Source organism: Halichoerus grypus, chromosome 4 (genome assembly GCF_964656455.1).
Source record: "Halichoerus grypus chromosome 4, mHalGry1.hap1.1, whole genome shotgun sequence".
In the NCBI taxonomy this organism is placed as follows: domain Eukaryota; kingdom Metazoa; phylum Chordata; class Mammalia; order Carnivora; family Phocidae; genus Halichoerus; species Halichoerus grypus.
In genome coordinates, this window is record NC_135715.1 from 146,797,503 (window position 1) to 146,821,315 (window position 23,813).

Consider the following 23,813-nt stretch of genomic DNA (forward strand, 5'->3'; position numbering starts at 1 on the left):
AATTCCTGTCTCACATTGAGGTCTTTCATCCATTTTGAGTTTATCTCTGTGTATGGTGTAAGAGAATGGTCGAGTTTCCTTCTTCTGTATACAGCTGTCCAATTTTCCCAGCACCATTTATTGAAGAGACTGTCTTTTTTCCATTCAGTATTTTTTCCTGCTTTGTCAAAGATTAGTTGACCATAGAGTTGAGGGTCCATATCTGGGCTCTCTATTCTGTTCCATTGGGCTATGTGTCTGTTTTTGTGCCAGTACCATGCTGTCTTGGTGATCACGGCTTTGTAATATAGCTTGAAATCAGGCAACGTGATGCCCACAGCTTTGTTTTTCTTTTTCAACATTTCCTTGGCAATTTGGGGTCTTTTCTGGTTCCATACAAATTTTAGGATTGTTTTTTCCAGCTCTTTGAAAAATGCCACTGGTATTTTAATAGGGAGGGCGTTGAAAGTGTAGATTGCTCTGGGCAGCATAGACATTTTAACAAATGTTTATTCTTCCGATCCATGAGCATGGAATGTTTTTCCATCTTTTTGTGTCTTCTTCAATTTCTTTCATGAGTGTTCTGTAGTTCCTAGAGTATAGATTCTTTACCTCTTGGTTAGGTTTATTCCGAGGTATCTTATGGTTTTTGGTGCTATTGTAAATGGAATCAATCCCCTAATTTCTCTTTCTACAGTTACATTGTTAGTGTATAGAAAAGCAACTGATTTCTGTGCATTGATTTTGTATCCTGCCACATTACTGCATTGCTGTATGAGTTCTAGTAATTTGGAGGTGGAGTCTTTTGTGTTTTCCACATAAAGTATCATCTCATCTGCGAAGAGAGAGAATTTGACTTCTTCTTTGCCGATTTGAATTCCTTTTATTTCTTATTGTTGTCTGATTGCTGTTGCTAGCACTTCTAGTACTACGTTGAACAATAGTGGTGAGAGTAGGCATCCCTGTCATGTTCCCGATCTTAAGGGAAAAGCTCTCAGCTTTTCCCCCTTGAGAATAATATTCACTGTGGGTTTTTCATAGATGGATTTTATGAAATTGAGGAATGTTCCCTCTATACCTACACTCTGAAGAGTTTTAATCTGGAAAGGAATTTTGTCAAATGCTTTTTCTGCATCAATTGAGAGGATCATATGGTTCTTGTCTTTTCTTTTATTAATGTGTTCTATCACATTGATTGATTTGCAAATGTTGAACCACCCTTGCATCCAGGAATAAATCCTACCTGGTCGTGATGGATAATCCTTTTAATGTACTGTTGGATCTTGTTGGCGAGGATCTTGTCAAGTATTTTGGCATCCATATTCATCAGGGATATTGGTCTGTAATTCTCCTTTTTGATGGGGTCTTTGCCTGGTTTTGGGATCAAGGTAATGCTGGCCTCATAGAACAAGTTTGGAAGTTTTCCTTCTGTTTCTATTTTTTGAAACAGCTTCAGAAGAATAGGTAGTATTTCTTCTTTAAATGTTTGGTAGAATTCCCCTGGGAATCCATCTGGCCCTGGACTCTTATTTTTTGGGAGGTTTTTGATTATTGCTACGATTTCGTTACTGGTTATTGGTCAAGTCAGGTTGTCAATTTCTTCCTGTTTCTGTCTGGGTAGTTTATAAGTTTCCAGGAAGGCATCCATTTTTTTCAGGTTGCTTAATTTATTGGCATATAGTTGCTAATAATAATTTCTAATAATTGTTTCTGTTTCCTTGGTGTTAGTCATGATCTCTCCCCTTTCATTCATAATTTTATTAATTTGGGTCCTTTCTCTTTTCTTTTGGATAAGTCTGGCCAGAGGTATTGATCTTATTAATCCTTTCAAAGAACCAGCTTCTAGTTTCATTGATCTGCTCTACTGCTTTTACGGTTTCTATTTCATTGATCTTTGCTTTAATCCTTATTATTTATCTTTTCCTGCTTGGTTTAGGTTTTATTTGCTGTTCTTTCTCCAGTTCCTTTAGGTGTAAAGTTAGCTTGTGCATTTGGGATTTTTCTACTTTTTTGAGTGAGGCTGGATGGCTATTTATTTCCCCCTTAGGACCACATTTGCAGTATCTCATAGGTTTTGGACTGATGTGTTTTTGTTCTCATTGGTTTCCATGAGTTGTTTAAGTTCTTCTTCAATTTCCTGGTTGACCCAAACATTTCTTTAGCAGGATGGTCTTTAGCTTCCATGTGTTTGAATTCCTTCCAAATTTTTTCTTGTGATTGAGTTCCAGTTTCAAAGCACTGTGGTCTGAAAATAAGCAGGGCATACTCTCAGTCTTTTGGTATCAGTTGAGACCTGACTTGTGATGCAGTATGTCGTCTATTCTGGAGAAAGTTCTGTGTGCATTTGAGAAGAATGAGTATTCTGTTGCTTTAGTGTGGAATGTTCTGTATGTATCTATGAAGTCCATCTGGTCCAATGTGTCATTCAAAGCTCTTGTTTCTTTGTTGATTTTCTGCTTAGATGATCTGTCTGTTGCTGAGAGTGGAGTATTGAGGTCTCCTACAATTACTGTATTATTATCAATATGTTTCTTTATTTTGGTTAACAGTTGGCTTATGTAGTTGGCTCCTCCCATGTTGGGGGCATAAATATTTACAATTGTTAGATCTTCTTGTTGGATATACCCTTTAAGAATGATATAATGTCCTTCTGTATCTCTTAATACAGTCTTTAGCTTAAAATCTAATTTGTCTATTATGAGAATTGCTACCCTGGCTTTCTTTTGAGGTCCATTGGCATGAAAAATGGTTCTCCATCCCCTCACTTTCTGTCTGGATGTATCTTTAGGTTCAAAATGAGTCTCTTGTAGACAGCATATGGATGGGTCATGTCTTTTTATCCAATCTGCACCCTTGTGCTGTTTCATGGGAGCATTTAAGCTGTTCACGTTGAGATGACTATTGAAAGATATGATTTTAGTGCCATCCTATTGCCTGTGAAGTCCCTATTTCTATAAATTGTCTCTGTAAATTTCTATTCTATGTCACTTTCTCCTTTTATAGAATCCCCTTTAATATTTCTTGCAGGGCCAGCTTAGTGGTTACATATTCTTTCAGTTTCTGCCTGTCCTGGAAACTCCTTGTCTCTCCATCCATTCTGAATGACAGCCTTGCTGGATAAAGTATTCTTGGCTGCATGTTATTCTCATTTAGTACCCTGAATATGTCTTGCCAGCCTTTTCTGGCTTGCCAGGTCTCTTTGGACAGGTCTGATGTTATTCTGATGTTCCTCCCTCTGTACATAAGAAATCTCTTCCCCCAGCTCCTTTCAGGATTGCTTCCTTGGTTCTAAGATTTGCGAGTTTTACTATTATATGTTGGGGCATTGATCCTTCTCATTGATCTTGGGAAGGATCCTCTCTGCCTCATGGACATAAATGCTTGTTTCATTCCCCAGATTAGGGAAGTTCTCAGCTATGATTTGCTCAAATATATCATCTAGTCCTCTCTCTCTCTCCACTCCCTCAGGGATCCCAATAATTCTGACATTGGAACGTTTCATGGTGTCATTAATCTCTCTCAGGCTGATCTCTTCAGCTTTCAGGAGTTTATCCCAGGCCTCCTGGCTTCCTTCTTTTCTATCATCTTATCTTCTAGCTCATCAATTCATTCTTCAGCCTCTTTTACCGTGGCTGTCAGAGTATCCAGTTTAGACTGCATCTCATTCATGTATCTTTAAGTTCAGCCTGATTAGATCTCATTTCTGCCTTTAAAGATTCTATATTGTCACTAATATTTTTCTCAAGCCTAGATATCGACTTCATAATTGCTACTCTGAAGTCTGTCTCTGACATCTTGCTTATATCCATATCCATTAGGTCTGTGGCAGAGGCCATAGTCTCTGATTCTTTTCTTTGTTGGGGGTTCCTCCTCTTAGTCATTCTGTTGAGGGGTGGTTGAGGGAATGTAAAGAGCCCAAAGTATTAACCACAACCGAAGCAAGATGCACCCATTTTATAGGGACCCTAGGGTTGTCGTCCTCTTGTTCTTCCACCCTGTCTTCTTCTGGGGGAGGGACCTGCTGTGCTGTTTCATGCAACCCTGCTTGGGCAGAGTTGCCCTGCCCCTGTTGGGGGGGGGGGGCTCAGTGGAAACCAGTTTTTTGAGCTTTTGTAGCTTTCTGAGTCTCTTCTGTCTCTTCCGAGAGTCAAAGCAAAAATCACCATACCCAAACCTATGACCCAGAGCAGAGAAATTGTAGTCTGCTCTTCACTGAGCCCTCCAGGACACAGAGCCTCTGTTTCTGTCTGCACTGCTAAAAACTGCAGCCTCCCTTGTGGTGCGCACCACAGCAACTCTCTCAGAGGTAGATTGCAGGGCTTGGTGTGTCTCTGCCCTTTGTGCTTCTAAAACCACGAGCTGCCTCAGTTCATGCATGCACCCACAGCTCCTGGATCCTGTCTGGGGGCTGCTCTAAAGTCCTTTCCCTGCCACTATCGGTCTGTGAGTCTGTGCCCGGTCCCCCGCTGGGGACGCTTTTGTTCTCTGGTGTTATATTACCTTCCCGGCGCCAGCTTATGGTGGCTCCCTCCCCCTTCTGTTTATTTTCTGATACCTGCCCGCAGAATCATGGCTCTGCCCTTCGTACCTCACAACTGCCAGAGATTTTCTGCTTGTAGAGATCCAGATATATATTCTTACATCTCAGGCTGATTTCTTGGGTGTTCAGAATGGTTTGGTAGATATCCAGCTAATTTCAGGGGACCGGTTGAAATAGAGTCCCCTACTCCTCTGCCATCTTGCCTCTCCTAAGCTTATTTTTAATCCATTTTTCTCTCTACTGTTTTAGAAACTGTATGCTATGTATATTCCTTTTGACAATTACCTTTGAATTTTGCATGTATGCTTAAAGTAAAAGTCAAAGTTAAAATAATTAACTTCTAAATCACTATTTCATATCATATTTAACCAATAGTTTAGTTTTGATTTTTTTACCAGCTAAATTAAAATTCTGATTTTTATACAGTCAGGTTTTGGTTATATTTGTCCATGTTTACCAGTATTTTTTTTGTTCACCATTCCCTTTTGCATTTCATACTTTCTAGAATCACCTTCATTCTTCCTAAAGTAAATCCATTCTTTAGAAATGTCATTAGTAAATGAATTTGGGGAGTAAATCCTCAGATTCTGTTTGATAAAACTCTATTTTACCATGTTCTGGGATATAATTATGGCTGGGTATACAAGTCCTTAAGGACAGCTATTTTTTCTTAGCACTGTAAAGATATTGTTTTACTTAAATGTTCTACTTTTTCTCTATTTAATAATTCCTGCATAAGTGATTCTCCCCCTCCCCTACCCACACACACCTCAGTCTGCTTTTAAGGTCTTTCTTTTATTTTTCTTTAGTATTATTATGGTGAACAGTTCTGGACAAGTTTCAGCTACTTTTCCTCTCCTGTATTGCCTCTCCCCACTTTCTTTATTATTTTCTTCTAAAACTCCAGTTATGTATATTTAGACCTCCTTTTTTTCTTCTACATCCTTTAACAACTATCATATTTTCCATTTCTCTGTGCTGCACTCTGGTTAATTTCTTCAAATTTGTCCTCCAAATGACCAATTCTTTCTTCAGTTTATCTAATTTACTATTTTATCAATTCAATGCATTTTGAAATTTCTCTGATTAAACAAACATTATATATATATATATGCATATATATATAATTTCTGAATAGTTATTTTTCAAATTTAACTGGACTTTTTTGATAAGTTCTTGTTCCATTCCTATGTTTTCCAATCCCTTCTTTATATATTTATACATATAAGATACACTTTTTAAATATTCTCTATCTGGTAATTCAAATATCTGAAATAGTGATGTCTAATTCTAATGCTTTTTTTTTCCTGCTAATAGTCACAGGGATTTGTTTCTTCATATTTGTCTTTGTGTGTGTGTGTGTGTGTGTGTGTGTGTGTAGGGGGCATTATTGTTATATGTAAGCTCATTTTTGACAGAAATGTATCATTAGGAATTCTATATTTGGATAGTGTGTGTTGCTCTATAAAAACTCAAATTCAACACATTAAATATGTACAGTTCTTTGAGTACCAATTATACCTCTATAAAGCAGTTTAAAAAATTTCCATATGCTTCTGCTAGGCATCTGGAAGAGGTATAAACACAGGTTCATTTTAAATTAATTTCTTACTTGGAGTTTTATGACCATATAGATTTGAACCTCAAAGTCATATTGGAATTCATAATCACAGATTATCTCTTAAAAGAGATTTTTATTTTTTTCCTCTTATTCCTCTATCCACAGCTGTAGCCAAGACATAGTTTATTTGTGCTGCTACCTCTGTGGCATGAGTTTTTTTGTTTTTGTTTTTGTTTTTAAAACAACTCTTCAACCAAGGGTATAGCTCTTTGGCATCTAGTATATTTTTAGAGGCTCTTACTTAGTTTTGATTCCCCATTTTGTTTGTAGGTATTGCCAATGCTCACAGAGCAAGCATCAGCTTCAAAACTTGCTTACCACTCTAGATTTGTGTTATTACAAATTTTTTACTCTCAAAGATTTCTCTTAATGTGTTTGAAAGCTTAGCTGCTTTTAAGAGGGTAGTTTAAATTATTTATATAGAATTCTAGGCAATTTTTTTAGATATCTACTCCAGCATATTAATGGAAACAGAAAAGCTTTTTTTTTTTACTTTGCTTTTAAAATAGCATTATTTTCACACTTAATTTCTCAGATCTGTGCACTCTTAATTCCAATTACTTCTACCAAACTGAACATACACAAAAACGTATCTATAAAAACAAACTCAAAATGGTTCACAGGATTTAAGTAAGACATTTTATACACATCGTTAGTACCTATTGGTTACTCATTTGCTGGAAGAAACAAGAGTTACCATCTAAACTTAACTTTGAACTAGTTCTAATTACTAATACTACTTTCTGAAATTAGGGCAATCTTTTTGTCTAAAACTTTAATTCATTTGTGTTTTTGCATAATTGACATACACCAATTCAGTATGCCTGTAGAGATGTACTGCAGAAAGACTTCCTATATCACTTCAATCCTGAGTATTTACCAAAACTCAGCAATAGAATCTTGCTGGATTATATACAAAGCAAGTTAGATAATATTCAAGTAGGAGAAGATTAATGGCAGACAAATCAATGCATAAATGTTGAGGAACATATTAATTAAATAATGGATTCAACAAACAAATGTTACTGAATACTTACTGTGTGTTAAGTGCTGAAGATATAGTGGTAAATTTATTTCATAGTCAGGAAGACAGAAAAGTAAACATTTAATTATGATATAACATAATGAGTTTTGTAATAGAAATGTGTAAAATGCTTCAGGGGCACTACAGAAGGATATTTATTTACTTAGGCAAGGCTTTCTGGTGGAATTAATACAAACTGAGTGAAGCCTAAAAGATGAGAAGTTAAAAAGAAGGCATAGGGTGCTCCAGACAAAGGAAATGGCAAAAACAAAGGCCCAGAGACATGGAAAACAGGATATATTTAGCAAATTATATCATTCTGTGTCTATGGACCATAGATTATATATGAATAGATAGAGACTAGCCAGAGTAGACACTGCAGAGGTAAGTGAGAACATCAGATTGTATGGTATATTTTATGCCTTCCTAAGGAATTTGGGCTTCATTGTGGAGAATCTCTGGAGGCCTTTAAACAAGATAGTACCAAAGAATAAAGATCTACTAAAGAATATTAATTTCCATTTCACAAATTGCTGGGGAAGAATACAAACTAATTACAATTTTCTTTTTCTAATAAATAGGACCTCAGGTTCATGCCACAGCCCAGGGTACTTTCCCTTCTCGTGCTTTCTCAAATACGTAAGTATCTAAGAAAATTAATGTGTAAATATAAATTAATATTTTAATAATTACATGAGTGCTATTCAAAAGCAAATGATTACATAGAATCCTCTAGTAGTTCTACTTGGATTTAGTGAAACTTCTGTCTTTTGCAAATTCTCAGCACTAAGCTTAAATTGTAAAGCAGACAAAGGGAATGTTTTTCCTCTTCCTTCTCTGTTTCCTTATCCCCACTGTGGTTCTACACTTCCCCCTTCACTTCAGAGTCTTCAACCATGTTCAAGTATATCCTACCGTAATCCCTCCTCTTCAAGAGTTTTCCAGCATCTGGACCTTGTTCCTTTGCTTTTATCACCTTTGAAACATTTACCATTTCTTAGGCCTTTTGAGATTATTGGCTTCCCAAGGATGGTAAGTTAGTTTACTGCAAATATTGATGACTTAATCAATTATTCTCCTAACGGGTATTTGCAGTATAACCTCAAATAATAACCTCTGAGGATGGAAATTGCAAGTCTCTGAAGAAGAAATTTGGGGGGCCTGAGGGATTTTCATTCCTCAAACCTCAATGGCCACCTATTCTGTTGGTGGTTATGTATGGTTTTCTCAACTCTAGGGGGAAAAAAACAAAAAACTATTATTTTAGACCCAATATCATCACATTCTTATAAAGGTAATATGCCAAATAATGTCCAGGATATACTTTAGAAACCCCAAATCCCTATGAAAATGGTAGGTCAAAGTTAAGAGATGTATGGTGGTAAAGGTTATCAAAATATTCAGATCAAACTTCCTTGGAGGAAGTATCTTCTTTTAGGACTGATGGCTGTCAATTTAACTGACTTACTGAGAGTACATAGGATATGTAGCACTATAATAGATGCAGAAGGAAGAAAACTGACGAGTTCAGTTTAAAATACAAAGTGGAGGAATGATGATCATGTGTAAATAATGACTATTTTTATTTTACTTGTTGAAATATTTTTTTTTATTTATTGGAAATATAAATACTTGCCTCTTCATTAAATAGGTTAGAAGAGGCTCATAATAGTCTTAATTCCTGCCTCTTCATTTTCTCCCACCCAAGATTACAGAACCACAGAATCATTTGAATGTTTCATAGCAAATATTTTGGCTACTCTTTCATTAAAAATCTTAGCTCAGCTAAGATGATTAACTCTAGGCATGGCCTGGAGCTTCTTCACCAGTCCCTCCCAAACTGATGGGAATAAAATACTTTTAGTTTCACGTACCCATTCTAACCTCAGGTCAGAGTACAAATAAAACACAACTAACAATACTTTCCAGTCTGACTCTTCCCATCATACACATATCCCATTCCTCGTGTTCTGATTTAACTCCAGATTTCATAAGACTTTATGATAGAATCATCACATCTGATATACTGTCCACCTCATCTTCCCTCTCTTTCTTCTATTGTTTAGTTCTATTTTTTTCTAATGTTAATACAAAAGGCATACAGAAAGGTTTATAAAATAGACATGGAAATTCAGGACCAAGAGAATGAAGACAAATCAAATACCATAGCAGTGGGGGTAAACAGAGTTGCAATAATTATGTCCTGCACTTAGATAATGAGTAAGTTCATATTATTGGATGGAAGACGTTAGGAGTAACAGGGTGAAGAAGGCAGTAAGTCTGCAGCTGTGCAGACCGTGGTCAGGAATTTGTAGTTTATTTAATGGGTGGCACTCTGATGGTTTGGAGGGGGAATGTAGCGGTCATATTAGCATGCATGATAGACAACTCTGATAGAAATATATAAGAAAAATTGAAGGCAAGAAACCAGGAATCAGCTCTAGAAGCCCATATTAGTGACCTGCACAAAGGCTTCATTTTGTATTAGAGATTAGGCCTAGATCCAAAAGACTTTAAGTGGGAATTTATTTATCAAATATTTATTAAGAAACTTCTATGTTCAAAACATAATGCTAAATGTTAGGCAGATACCACAATGAACAAAGCCATGCCCCTGTGATTGAAAGGTGTTGCTTTTCAAGGATACCATGGAGCTGGAGAAAGGGGATAGAAATAGGGCAAGTTAAAACCCCACAAAGCTCACTGTTCTTACCTAGATCAATCATTTTTCTTGAATAAACATTCTCTGGAATGCTGAAAGCCTTTGGTTAATTTTCAGAGTTCAGAAAACTGAAAAAAAATGGCTATAAAAGCATTTATTATGAAATTATAAAAGAAATTTTTTTTTGCCAGTTTTCCCATTGCTTTTATGGAAGAGTAAGTTTTCAGAGCTCCTTACTCTGCCTTTTTCACTGATATCATACTTTATATGGTTATTATAACTGTTGAAAGTGGTCTTCATTAAAGCTTTCTGTTATTTGGTCAATTTTATTAAGTCTTTGCTCTTTGGATCTATATGCATGCCTTGGGGCAGAGAGCCTATTGGGGACAGTTATCAGTCAATAGGCTGGGCTCCTTGAGTTCCATTTGGTACCTACAGTAGAATGTGAAGAGAATAGAAAAAATGAATTTGGGAGAGTTAGATTGCAGAATGTCTAAAAGAAGAAAATTATGCTTAGGTTGACCTGAGAAACCAGATCCTGAAAAAATAAAGAAGGCCAAAATATAGAAAACATGTCACTGACATCAGCTTTCATGTTCCAGGTTCCATACTGCAAAAAGGTTCTAATCTAAATATGGGTTGTTACTACCAAGCCTAATTTCTGAGCTGAAACGAGTGAAGATGGGGTTTTTTTGCTTGTTTTTTGTTTTGTTTTGTTTTGTTTTTCTGCCAAGATTTAGGATGTAATTCTCAGTCTTGCTGTTTCTCATGATTGAATTTTAGACTTTGGGAAAAACTGAATGTTATAATGTATAGCACAGGCCTACAAAAATGAAAAAGGAATGTCAATTTTCTTTTAAGAAAGTAGGAAGAGGATTGAAATATATGAGAGTATCATATATCTGATTATAAGAAAAGAGCCCATGTTGAAATTTATGAAAGTATCATAATATGGTCTTTGATCTGCCTTTATTAACTATTTGTTTTTTCTATAATTTTCATTATTTTCTTTTATTTGTTACAATTCAGAAACTATGTTTTTTATTTCATTAGTGTGTGTTGATAAATAATTCTAATTAGAACACATGATAGAATATCTTCATATGAAGAAAAGGTCTCCATCTAAATTAGTATTGCATATGGCTAGGAACCTATTATTTTAACCCATAGTTACTGAATATCATTCACATATTCCCTTCCTGCTGTTTGGTGAAAGTGTAGGTGGGACCATGGGATTTAAAAGGGTAAGTAAACGATTATCAGAAAGCTCTGGTCAAATACTTTGCCTCATGGTACCTTTTAGCAGACAGAAAGGACTAGCCCACCCTCTCCTCCAATTCTGTGTCCTCCCCCAGAGAACCACAAAGCAGGCTTGACAAAGGTGGCTCAGAATTGGACTTTTCAGATAGATATATTTTTTATGCAGCAGCTACAATTCTATTCTTCCAAGCAATAAAGTACGTGAGTATCAAAGGAGCAGGATAAATTGGGGGGGTGGGCGGGGGTTGGACAAAAAATAAAGTTTATTCTTCCTTTTGAATTTCTGTAGAAAAACTCTCAGATATAAAGAAAAGAAACAGATGATTCAATGATTAGAAATTTTGGAAAAAGTTATATAAATTCTTGACCCTAGGTAATAACTAAATGCCCAACCTTTCTTGACTTTACAGAGAACAGAACCTCCTACAAAATTGCTTGCAAGAGAAAGTATGTATCATAAAATCCATTGATAAAGTAACATTTTTATGGTACTTTCTAATGTATCATAGTAGAAAAAAACTGTGAATCAAATAATGAGTAATCATCTATTGATATTAGTCTATCTCTTTGACTTTTTTTTTCTTTAAAGTTTACTTTCAGTTAATTCTTAAATTTTGCAGTGATCTAAAGTTCTTATCAAAAATAATGCTGGCCCTTCAGGAAGAAGTCTCATGGGCACAGAAATGTGTGGAATGACATTAAAGGACCTAGCCATCATAACAGCATCAAATACACAAACTCATTTTATCATGGGAAGCCATTAGGTGACATGGCTTTGCCGACTTGGCTGATGAGCTGGGATGCCTGGGTCTGGCTCTAGCCATTTTAGTGAGAAGTGTCCTGGTCACCTAAGAATGTCACATAAAAAAGTACCTGGTCACCTATGAGCTGAGACTTGGAACAGGCAGATAAGATGGTCCAACTTACAAAGCCCAACTTTGGAACTAAGACCAGTCAGGAAAGACAAAGGTGTTGGAGAACAACACATACTCTGACATTCTTTTTCACATGGACACTTATTCAAGTCATAGAATGTGTAGCAAATATAAAAGCTTTGATTCAAGGGAATATTTCTCAGTTTAATATTAAAATGGAAAGCAACTGAAAACTAGGTTCTAATTACTACATTTCACCACATAGAAAACTTAAGGAATATCTCTCTTTCATATATCAATATTGGAAACTTTCACACCTAGCCTTAGAGTAGCAATGTAGATTTTTTTTTAGTATCTTGTAATAAGAAAAAATATATATATTGAATGTCTTAGTTTATATGTGCTGTAGTGGATTAGAACAATTGCTTTTTCTGTTAAATTTTAGATTTTATTTTTAAAATGTTTGATTTAGGATGTCATTATATAAAACAAGTATTTTACAACATATGCTGTCATCCAAAATGTTTTCAAACCACTAGCCATTGTACAATAAAGGAAAAAAATACATTAGGAGACTCGTGAATTACAGCAAGATAGAATTGCTTTTCCTAAGGTGCCTCCACTCTAAAATGTGTAAGGAGAATATGTTACATAGGTGTTAAATTTTCTTTGAATGTTTGCCTGAAATGTGAATATTTCCATGTTAATTTAAGGTAATATTTTGGGTATGAACAGCCCCATTATAGGAATCATATTGTTTAACCTGGTGCCTATATACCAGCCTTCCAGGCTTTGCTGCCAATTACTCATATTTACAGCCTTTGTGTCTTAAGAGTAATAACAATTTAAAAACAGACTACTCATTTATTATAGGCAAAAGGATTTTTGCAAGCCCAAAATTTATTTTCAGTAAATAAGAAGTGGTTTATAGAATTCTACAGATGCACTGTTTCTACTTTTGGTCCAGTTTAAGCTGTGACATCACCAATGACTGCTAAGAAAATGGTTTTCCAAATCTGGTCCCTGGGTTTCTATTTCTGGCTCAAAAAGGAATTCAATTTCCCTACCCTTGTTCCTCGCTCCTGATCCTTTTTTTTTTTTTTTTTTTTAAGGGTCTAAAGCAAATTTTTTTTTTTTAAAGATTTTATTTATTTATTTGACAAAGAGAGACACAGTGAGAGAGGGAACACAAGCAGGGGGAGTGGGAGAGGGAGAAGCAGGCTTCCCGCTGAGCAGGGAGCCCGATGCGGGACTCGATCCCAGGACCCTGGGACCATGACCTGAGCTGAAGGCAGCCACTTAACGACTGAGCCACCCAGGTGCCCCGCTCCTGATTCTTTTAAACCCCAGTCTAGGGGGAGCCCTTTGTTGCTATCTTAACTAATTTGTTCCTTCATTTCACCATCTTTTCTCAGCCTTCCTATCTAAAACAGTTTGCACTGATACTCTTTTGTTGACTACAAAGCCAGTCGGTCTCCATAAGCATTAACTTTTTTGTTGCCTATTAAATAACTTTTAATAGCTGCACTTATTTCCATATATACAAATCATAGGTTCTCCTCTGCAGCAGAGAATCAGAAGAAGAGATGGCTTATTTTTCATCCTTACATCTTAGCTAGACAGATGCCTCTGAAGGCACCCAAATGTTCTGACCACATCTGTTTTGAGAAATACTTTGTAATAAATAATCTGGCATATTATTAAATAATATCATTGGATTGTAGACACTGTTTCTTCTTGCCAAAAATTGCATGTTCTTTGGCTAGACAGCAATTTGGTGACTTTTTTTTTCTATTTTTACCAAAAAGTCATTTATCTCAGCAAAAAATGTTGGGGAAAAACAACAAAAAACTTGGAGGGAATGTGAATCAAACAAATTTATAAAAACTATTTTACTATAGTACAGAGTAAACCAACTTGAAAGTAATCCAAAATTCTTTTTTTTTTTTTTTTAAGATTTTATGCATTTATTTGACAGGGAGAGAGAGACAGCTAGAGAGGCAACACAAGTAGGGGGAGAGGGAGAGGGAGAAGCAGGCTCCTGGCCGAGCAGGGAGCCCAATGTGGGGCTCGATCCCAGGATCCTGGGATCATGATCCGAGCCGAAGGCAGACGCTTAACGACTGAGCCACCCAGGCGCCCCAGTAATCTGAAATTCTAAATAAATTCTTTACTGTGTTCTCTTTATAACCCATATGATGGTATCCAGTTAGGTACTGTTTGATGTAAAAAATTAAATGATACCCTCTGTCCCAGAATACAATAAGTTGTTACATGAGTTTCTCTTCATTCCTTCTTGCCTCTTCTCCAGGTAACTTCTGAAGAACTGAATAGTATAATTCAGAATATAATGACCTGGGTCGTAGCTACAGTGACCAGTATATTATACCCAGCCATCACAAAGTATGAAGAAAGGTTGCGAACTAAAGCATATCCAGTGTCTGATGACTCCATCCTCTCTTCAGAGAGTTCAAGTTTCTGTAGCACATGCAGTGAAGAGTTTACATATGGAAGCTACACATCTGCCACAACTAAAACATTTCGGAGAGAGCCCCATGCATTTACAGTTGACCTATCAGTAAGGCGACCAACCACACCTTTAAAACCACCTTCTGCCCATGTGGAAAGAACAACTGTGGGTAAAACATATCACGTGGAAGGACAAGCTGTATCACCTGAACTCAAATATAATAAAACCAGTATGACATATGCATATCCTAAGCTCAGAACTTGTAAATCTGATAGTCACCTTTTAGCATCATTTGAAACAGGCACAAAAAAATCTAAGGATGCCACCACTGAAACAGATGGCTTAGAGAGTCCACTGTTTCCTGATCAAAAAGCCAAAGCCATGAATGAAATGAAGAATTTAAAGAATGTTTTTGTTAACTTTAAATGTCACTTAAAAGGGGAAACTGAATTGATTTTAGAAAGTATTTTTCAAGAAATAATGTCTGATTTAACGCAGGCCATTCCTTCTATTTCTTCTGTTACTGCTGAAGTTTTTGTTGACCAAAGTGAACCTGAAAAAGGAGACTTGCTTTCCAATGTTGATATCTGCTCAGCAGCTTCAGAGATTGTGGAGAGTATGCTCGAGAAGCTACAGTCTGCAGTTGAGAAAAAATGTGTTGAGATATTTTCACAAGAAGATCTGCCAGTTGACATTAAACCAAGCTTACCACCCAGTAAAGAATATCTCAGTCCATCAAATGGAAAATCTTTAAAAGCTTCACTGCCTTATAATTTGGAACCCATGTGTGATATTGCTGAGGATATGGTACATGCCATTTTAGAAAAGCTGATGACTCTTGCATCTTGTAAGCAAAATGAACTTCCTTATCTTGAAGATGCAATTAAACTTTCTGATCAGCAACCTACGACAGACCCAACATACATGTCCCTCAAAAGAGACAACAAAAAGAAATGTGGTCCTGAACCTGATGCAGCTAATTTAATTGTTAAAGATCAAATACAAAATTTAATGTCAAATATTTTTTCCCAGTCCTCTTTGGTTGGATATATAGAGGAAGCAATCAGCACTATACTAGAATATGTACAAACTGAACTTAATAACGAGAGACTTACTGCATCTGAAGAAACAGTAGTACTCCTTCAGCTTCTTGATGATATCGTCACTCAGCTACATCAGGAGCCAGTAAAAGCAGATGTTCAAAAATGCAGACACTCTAGACCAAGAAATCTTTCTGACACTGAAGAAAAGTACAGACTTACTGGCACTAGATTATCTAATGGTCCTAAGTCTACAAGATCATTTCCACCTATTAATGTTCCTGGCATGGTCCTTTATTCTGAAGATGATAATGAAGAAATAGACAAAATTGTGAAAAATGTGCTTGATTCATCTTTCAAAGGTGAAAAGCCAAAATCACAGAAACAAGTTCCTGAGAATTGGTTTACAAAAGGAAACACCAGTTTTGAATATAAAAGAAATAGTAAACCACCTGCAAATGCTGCTTCTGGAAGAAGCAAAGTTGCATTTTGTGATGGGGGATTAAAGACTGAGCTACCATCTTTTAATAATAAAGAAATTTTAAAGGGAAAACCCTGTTTGAATAGAGACATTTTGATTTTCAGCCAAGATCAAAAGCATCACATACAAAAGGCTTCAGAAAACATAGTTAAAAGTATTTTAACAGAAATGCTCAAGGACCTCTCTTCTGTTCCGCCTGGTCACTTAGACAATAAAACTGGCAAAGAAGCTTCAGTTCTTGTTTCAGAAAAATCTCAAGGACTGTCACATCAAGAATGGATGGACCAGATGTTCTCTGTGTCAGAAATTAGTGCAGTGGCTCAAGAAATAACAGATGCTTTGTTAAATATACTTCATAAGGCTTCAAGCTGCATTCCCAATATCACCAAAGGTTCCATTTCATCATCAGTTCAAACTTCTCTAGGTAGTTCTGATACTCCACACCTGGTCAAAGAAGCACCAAATAAAAAGTCATTAAAAGTATGGTTTGACAGTGAAAAGAAAGTGAAATATTTATCTTCATTCAATGTAGATCCTGCAAAACCTTCTGTGTTAAAATCTGAAAAAAGTGAACCTCAACCTATAGATGACATTACTGATAAGATCATTAATACAGTGTTTAAAAGGCTGAAGTCATTCTTTTGTCCAAAATTGCAAATGGGCTTCAAACCTTCAGTTGTGGAGCAATCTTCATTACAATCTCAACTTAGTACTTACACAACTAAAGTGGTAAACATTGTTTTGCATGCTATCCAGAATGAACTAGAACTCAGTAAGAGAAGCCTAAACTGTAGGGAAATAGACCATACCAAATCCCTTACAGGTAAAGGGTTTTTTGCTGACACTGATAAATTAGAATCTCTTGTCTCAATTATGGAATCTCCATTATTAACTTATATTTGTGAAATGTTATCAAGTGGACATTATGATCAACGCAATATATCACTCCCTTCAGATAAGCCAAAGCCTGCAACTTCGTATGGATCTGACAATGTTGATAAACAAAATGGTTTGCCAAGTAGGCAGGATAAAAAATCTTTTCACAAATATTTGGCTACTCCATGTGCCCTCCACAGTGTTGCAAATGGAAAAGATCTCAAAGACAATGCTAGATTGCAAGTGTTAGACAGTATTGGGGAAACACTGTATGAAATGTTATGTAAGCTCCTAGGAGCCCATCAACACCATCAGCCATCTTGTAGTAAACTAAACAGAGAAAAGAATGAAAATCCCGAAATGGCTACTACATTGCAGTCTAATATTCAGCTCATTTCCAAAACAATTTTTGAATACATCCTTGCAAAATTATGTAGTGTTGATATAGATACCAGTTTTGCAAGTTCTGGATTTAAAGTCTCAGAGTCTCTTGATATCGACAACCTATCATTTGCTTCAATTATTGAGGAAATGGCCAAATGCACTAACATAATCTCCAGCATAGTTTCCAGGATGATTCAGGAGGGTAATAAAGAGGTGACAAAAAATAAAGAAAAAACTATTGCTCCCGTGTCCTCCAAAACAGGGAGCACAAAAGAAATACATCCAAATGAACTGAAAGCTCTAGCTTCAGATATTCTAAATATGGTTTTTGCTAAACTGGAAGGGTTTGCTAACGGAAATTTAGAAACTCTGGGTTCTATTACTTATGGAAATGAAGAAAGCAATAAGATAGACTTGGAATATGAAAGTCCCAGTATTTTCACAGACACACATGAGAAACTATTGCAGTCTGCTTTATACATGAATGCAAAGAAGATATCAAGTACTATTTTGAAAGCTATTCAAACAGAATTAAATATGAACTCATTAGATTTGAGGACAAGTGTAAATACCCCACCACCTGAGAAACAAATGCTTAAGAATATAGTCAACTTAATTTTAGATGCAGTATCCTCAAATATGTTTAATGAAACTGAATCTGAAAAGGAAGGCATTGAAACTTATCGATACAGGCCAACCTATGGAAATTTTCTTCCTGGAGGAGCTGAATCAGATTCATTTCTAGAAGATGTCTCACATACAGAGAAAGAATTCACTGGGGAGAGAACATTACTAAGAGAAGAAGCTAAATCAGATTCTCTTAAACAATGGGTTCTAGAAAGAACCTTAAACAAAATTGAAGTGAAACTCAAAGAACCACAGAAATCTCCAATTGTTCCCATTATAAGAAATATTTTGAATGAAATTTTTCAAAATGCTTTGGTCAATCAATTAAATGTGCTTTCTCTCTCCCACTCTCATTTAAGTGGCATCGTTCACAATGTTGGTGAGCCAATTCCTCAAACATCTGTTCAATTTATAGATAAAATGATAGGTCCTTTAGTATCTGAAGCAGATGTAATCATAGTGGCAGATGATGTTGTTAGAACTGTATTTCATAAACTTTACTTGGCTGCTATGCCGGAAAGAAATGCAAGTGAAAACTGGTATAAAACCATCACCTGTAGAGCAAATGTTTCTTTACATGAACGCACCCATGGAGGGAAGTCCTCTGTTACTGTGCTAGACAAGAACCCATGTACTCTTAAGTCCAGATTCAATGTTGACAAACAGGCTAAAGTAAATGTAGTTGAAGATATTGTACAGGCAATATTAACAAACTTAGAGACTTTTGCTACTTCCAAAGTAAAATCTCTCTTTTGTCCCCAAATCAACTTTACCGTTCCAATGGCTTTACCTATTCAGCAGGATAAAAGTGCCTTAAGCAAAGCATTATCAGCCAAAGATTTGTATTCTGATGATCAATTGTCCTCTTGCTCAGTGGATCATATTACGTCAGAAAAGACCAACTCAGTGTGTCAACTCTCTTTGAATAAATTAAATACATATGCAACAGAAGTGGCTAGAAAAATTTTACAAGGAATCAAACATGAATTAGATAAAGAAAGGGAAAGTCCTTTCTTAACTCATAACATTGTGGTTTCTGAAAGTATTGCAAGTCAAGTTGTTAACACAGTGTTAGATATTGTATCATCTAAAGGCAAATGTGACAAAAACAATTCTGAGAAAGAGATTAATTCAGATCAACAAGAAGGTATTATTAAAAAGCTGTTTAATAAGACTGAATATAGAAAAGTGCTTCAGTTTCAAATACAAGATATCATTGAAGGTATCTTATGTGATATTTATGAAAAAACACTGTATCAAAATAATCTATCATGTGCCACATCCACTCTGAAATATAGCATAGCTGGGAAACATTCCGGAGCAAATTCTGAAATATTCATCAAGGATGCAAATAAAATTATTCCAAAAATTTCAGTTCCTAAATCAGATGTCATTTTGATATCTAATGATATAGTGGATATTGTTCTTCATAACCTCAGTTCTGCTGTCATGCTTAGCATAAATGCAAAAAATCCTACTTCTGCAAGATTGCCCCTGATCTTTGGTGACATATTTTCAAAAGCAGAATATCAACAGCCTCCTCTTGTGGGGTCAAAAAGTGAAAGAAAAACAGAGTATTTGCCATCCTCAAGAAGTCTGAAATCAGCTTATGCTGATGATTGTCAGATAACTACAGTAGAGAAAGAAGATGCCAAGAAATCTCCTGACCCATGTGAGGAAAATGCTAACTTCATTACTAAAAATATTTTCAATCGGTTAGAAGCTTTTGCCACAGAAAGAATAGATTCCTTAATTACTCTTGCTTTCCAGTCTAAAGAAAAGTCAATTGCTAGCCTGGAACTGGAAAATTATAAACAAGATGATAGCATCTTTCATGAATCAAGCCAAGTGGAATCAAATGTGAATGTCCTGAAAACATCCACTAAAACAATCCTCAGCCAAGAGCTCCCAGATTCCACTTTTGCAAGTTACAAAGAAAATCTTCGGTCCACAATTCATCTCTCACGAGCTAGTCTTAAGGAATATGCGGACATCATTGCCAGTGCCATTTTGAAACTTATTAAAAATGACTTAGACTTAGAAATTCAAAAGATGTATCCATATCCAAACAACATTTCATTCCAAGAAAATATCATTGTGACTGGAATTGTCAACAGTATTTTAAAGAGTTTAGATGATAAAAGATCTGCAAAGGAAATTAGTGTTTACTCAAAAGACATTCCTAAATTATTTTCACAACTAACTGTATCAAATGAAATATCACTGGGACAAAGAGAGCAGGAAAAAAACAAATTATCTCGGTTTTCAAAATATCCAATGGAACAAAACCAAATAACATTGGAAAAAGAAAGCCAGAGAATTGTTTTGGAAGAAATATTTATGAGAAAAAGAGAATCAAAACAAAAAGAAAAGACTGCATTGCTCAGTGCAGTGGAAGAAGTTTTAACTAAAGTGCATCAAAGAATAATGGAAATCATAGGCCATTTGCCTCCATTTAATGAAATCCCCCACTTAATATCTAACTCTAAAATTAAAACATCAGACATAATGCAAAAAAACTTCTTTCAAGCACAGATTAACAGTGTAGCAAATGACATAGTTGAAAGTGTTTTGGGGAAAATGTACTCTATAGTTGTTACATCATTATATGAAAGCAACAAAAAAGTAGAAGCATCTGACAACGATACCTTGTCTAAGAAAGCAGGCTGCATCAAAGAAACTAAACAACCAGGAAAAGGAAGTAATCCCCCCAGAGATGTGATACCACAGGTTTATTCTCATGCAGGCAGTCGAAATGTCTCTCTATTAGAAAACAAATTTTTGCAGTATTCACCATTGCAAGTGGGGAAGGATTTAGTCCAAATGGTTCTTAATAAGATTATAAATTTTGCCTCAATTTATCTAGAAGAGACTTTGTCCCCAGAAAGTTGTTCTCATGAGCTGCAACCTGTAAAGCCACACAGTTCTAAAGTGAGCTCTAAGGGCAGCCCTAAACCAGTTTTTAAAACAAGCTTAAAAGCAAGATCAAAAGTTATTCCTTTGCCTAAGTTTAGAACAAAGTCACACCTAGGACCTACTGGTGCTAAGGTCAAAAGCAAGACCAAATTAGGTCCTGGAGAGAAGACTCCAAAAGACAGCCAGTCCAAGACTACCACTGGGCTGCCACACACACTATCATCAGGAGATGCCAAAAACTTACTGGAAATGAGATTGTCCACTTCAGAACTAAAAATGTATGCCAGGGATATAATAAGTAGTATCCTGGAAACAATTGTGAAAGAATTTGAAAAGGTGAAGCAAACCAAAGCAATGATAAATGTTAAAGCTTTACCATCCGATCAAATCATGGCAGCAAATACAATAGTTAATACAGTTTTGCAAGGATTATATGCAACAAGTAACCACAATTTGGCTTATCCAATAAAATACTCACATGTGGAAGATCTCAAACTTTCACAGGGGAATTCAGATGCAGAGTATCTTGCCAAACCACAAGCATGTTTTTACTTGGAAAATGTTTCTTCACAGCTCGAACAGATTTTTCCTAAAGAAGGTATATTTAAAAAAATGTTTGACAAATGGCAAGCAGAATCAAATGATATGGAAAATGAAAAGTCTAAGCTAATGATGATAGCTGAAAATGTTTTGACTAAAATTCCAATAAAAGCAAAAGAATTAGAATATTCTCTTTCACTTTTAGATTTGCCACAACTTCAGGATTGTGAAAGCAGGTGCTATAATCATTTCAAAGGAGCTTCTACTAGAGTTGAAGATACCAAAGCACAAATTAATATGTTTGGAAGGGAAATTGTTGAAATGCTATTTGAAAAATTACAGCTGTGTTTTTTGTCCCAAGTGCCCTCCTCAGATAGGAGAGAAACACTAGCAAGCAGGAAAGAATATATTAGTATTAAAAGTAAATATGATTTGCCAATCAAGGACATCCTCAGCAGTGTACCAATATATAACACAAATATAGTAGACCAAATTTCTTTGGGCTCCAGCAACCAAATTGTTCAAGAAATTATAGAAAGGGTTTTAAACATTTTAGAGTCATTTGTAGACTTGCAGTTTAAATATATCTCTAAATATGAGTTTTCTGAAATAGTGAAAATGCCTATAGAAAACTTTTTTCCTCTCCAACAGAGACTATTAAACAAAAAGATGTTGCCAAAATTACAACCACTGAAAAAGTTTTCTGATGAACCCAATTCAAATACTATTATTTCCAAGGAAAACATAGAGAATACCCTTCTACAGATTCACTCATTCCATTCAGAATTACTTACATGTGCTATTAATATTGTCAGTGACATGCTAAGTATAATTAAGAACAAGCTAGACAAAGAAATAAGCCAAGTGGAACCATCTTCAATTAGCACATTGAAAGAGACTGTTATAGCAAGTGAGATCATTGGCACACTGATGGACCAGTGTACTCATATCAATAACCTTCCAAACAAAAGTTTGTTCCAAGGAGCAGAAAATACCTATATTGTTAATCAGGTTGAATTAGCAACTAATATGAAAATGCCCACATCAAAGTTAAAGGAAGTTAGTTTTGGGAATAATCCTTCACAAATCAGTGTACCTGGTTTTGTGTGTTATTCAGAGGAAAATACAAAAAAAAAGTATAGGGCTTCATCAAACTTACCCTCATATGCCAGAGCCTCTGTAGAAGATACAATTAAAAGCTCGGAGCCAATGGAAAGGCTTGATTCAGAAAATATACCATCATGCTTTAAAAATGAAGTACAAGACTACAGTCCAAGGGAATCGAACTTTGGCCATTTTGACAAAATCATGCAAGGAAATAGCTCTCTCCCTGAAGGCAGTGTCTTACAAAAACTATTTAAGAAAGCAAATGAGTCCACAGAAGCAGCATTAAAGCAAGTCATGTCATTCATAGAAATAGGAAAAGGTGAAAATCCAAGAGTATTTCATTATGGAACTCTAAAACCAGTTGAGCCAAACCAAATTCAGACAACTGTTTCCCCAATCAAAATATGTTTAGCTGCAGAAAATATTGTCAATACTGTGCTGTCAAGCTATGGTTTTCCAAGTCAACGACACATTAATGAAAACATGGAAACAATGAAACCATTTTTCCTATCAAAGCAAAACCCTTTGTCCATAGTATCTGGAGGACAAAAGAATGAGGAGAAAAGTTTGCTTGGAATGTGGGATAAAAAAATAAGCTGTATACCTGAAGAAGAAAATAAAAAACCTGAAGCCATCACAGAAGATTTTTCTTTATTGCAAAAATGGGAAAGTAAGAGATCCCCAAATGGAAAGGCTCTGAAGGAAGTTAAAGTCATTGCTTTTACTGATCATGAACTGGGTCCAAAGGAAATTCATTTGGTAGCAAGACATATTTCCACATCCGTGGTCACATATTTCAAGAATTTTGAAACTAGAGGTAAGCAAGAAATAACCTACTTTAAAAGTTGGGATAACTTAGAAAATATAGATATTTTTAAAGCTCTTCTATCCAAGGAGCTGAATTTACTATTTTTTGTTTTTATTTTTGTTTTTTTCTGAAAATAGCCTTGGAAGTGGAGTATTTAATTACTTCTTAACATATCAGGATACAAAAAAAAAAGTTTAACATTCAAACGATTTGAATCTGAACAAGCCTGTTGATCAGTTTTCCATAACTACAGATGAGAGAAAATGGCATTACTTTAAAGCAGAGGATTTTGGTTGAGTATGAGATAGACGCTCCAAAGAGTTTTTAAAGTTTTTATGCATGACTTCTCTATAATCATGCCAAATATACAGTTAATTGATTGAAGGTTAGTGATTCATCTTTTCAAGGTGAATAGTTGAAGTCTTTGCCATCTTTAGTCACAATGTATAAGAGCAGTGGTATTAACCATTTGTTTGGATTGTAGTCCAGTATTCTTAAATTCCTTAAAATCTAAATATATCCTCACAAAGTTATTTTCACTCTTTTCTAAGAGGTTGAATCATATGTAAGAACCATTTTTTATATATCAAAACCTGTTGATTA

The 23,813-nt window shown here is 35.5% G+C and overlaps 1 protein-coding gene across 1 annotated transcript in view; it reads left to right on the forward strand.

Annotated features, from left to right (window-relative positions):
• The window catches only part of FSIP2 (fibrous sheath interacting protein 2), a 106,407-nt gene that overhangs the window by 37,804 nt on the left and 44,790 nt on the right, over window positions 1-23,813 (forward strand). Inside the window, exons 14-17 of the mRNA XM_036102270.1 lie at window positions 7,746-7,803; window positions 11,497-11,533; window positions 14,273-20,715; window positions 20,764-23,219. Coding sequence (XP_035958163.1) covers window positions 7,746-7,803; window positions 11,497-11,533; window positions 14,273-20,715; window positions 20,764-23,219 — 8,994 coding nt within the window. The remainder of the gene's footprint in view (window positions 1-7,745; window positions 7,804-11,496; window positions 11,534-14,272; window positions 20,716-20,763; window positions 23,220-23,813) is intronic.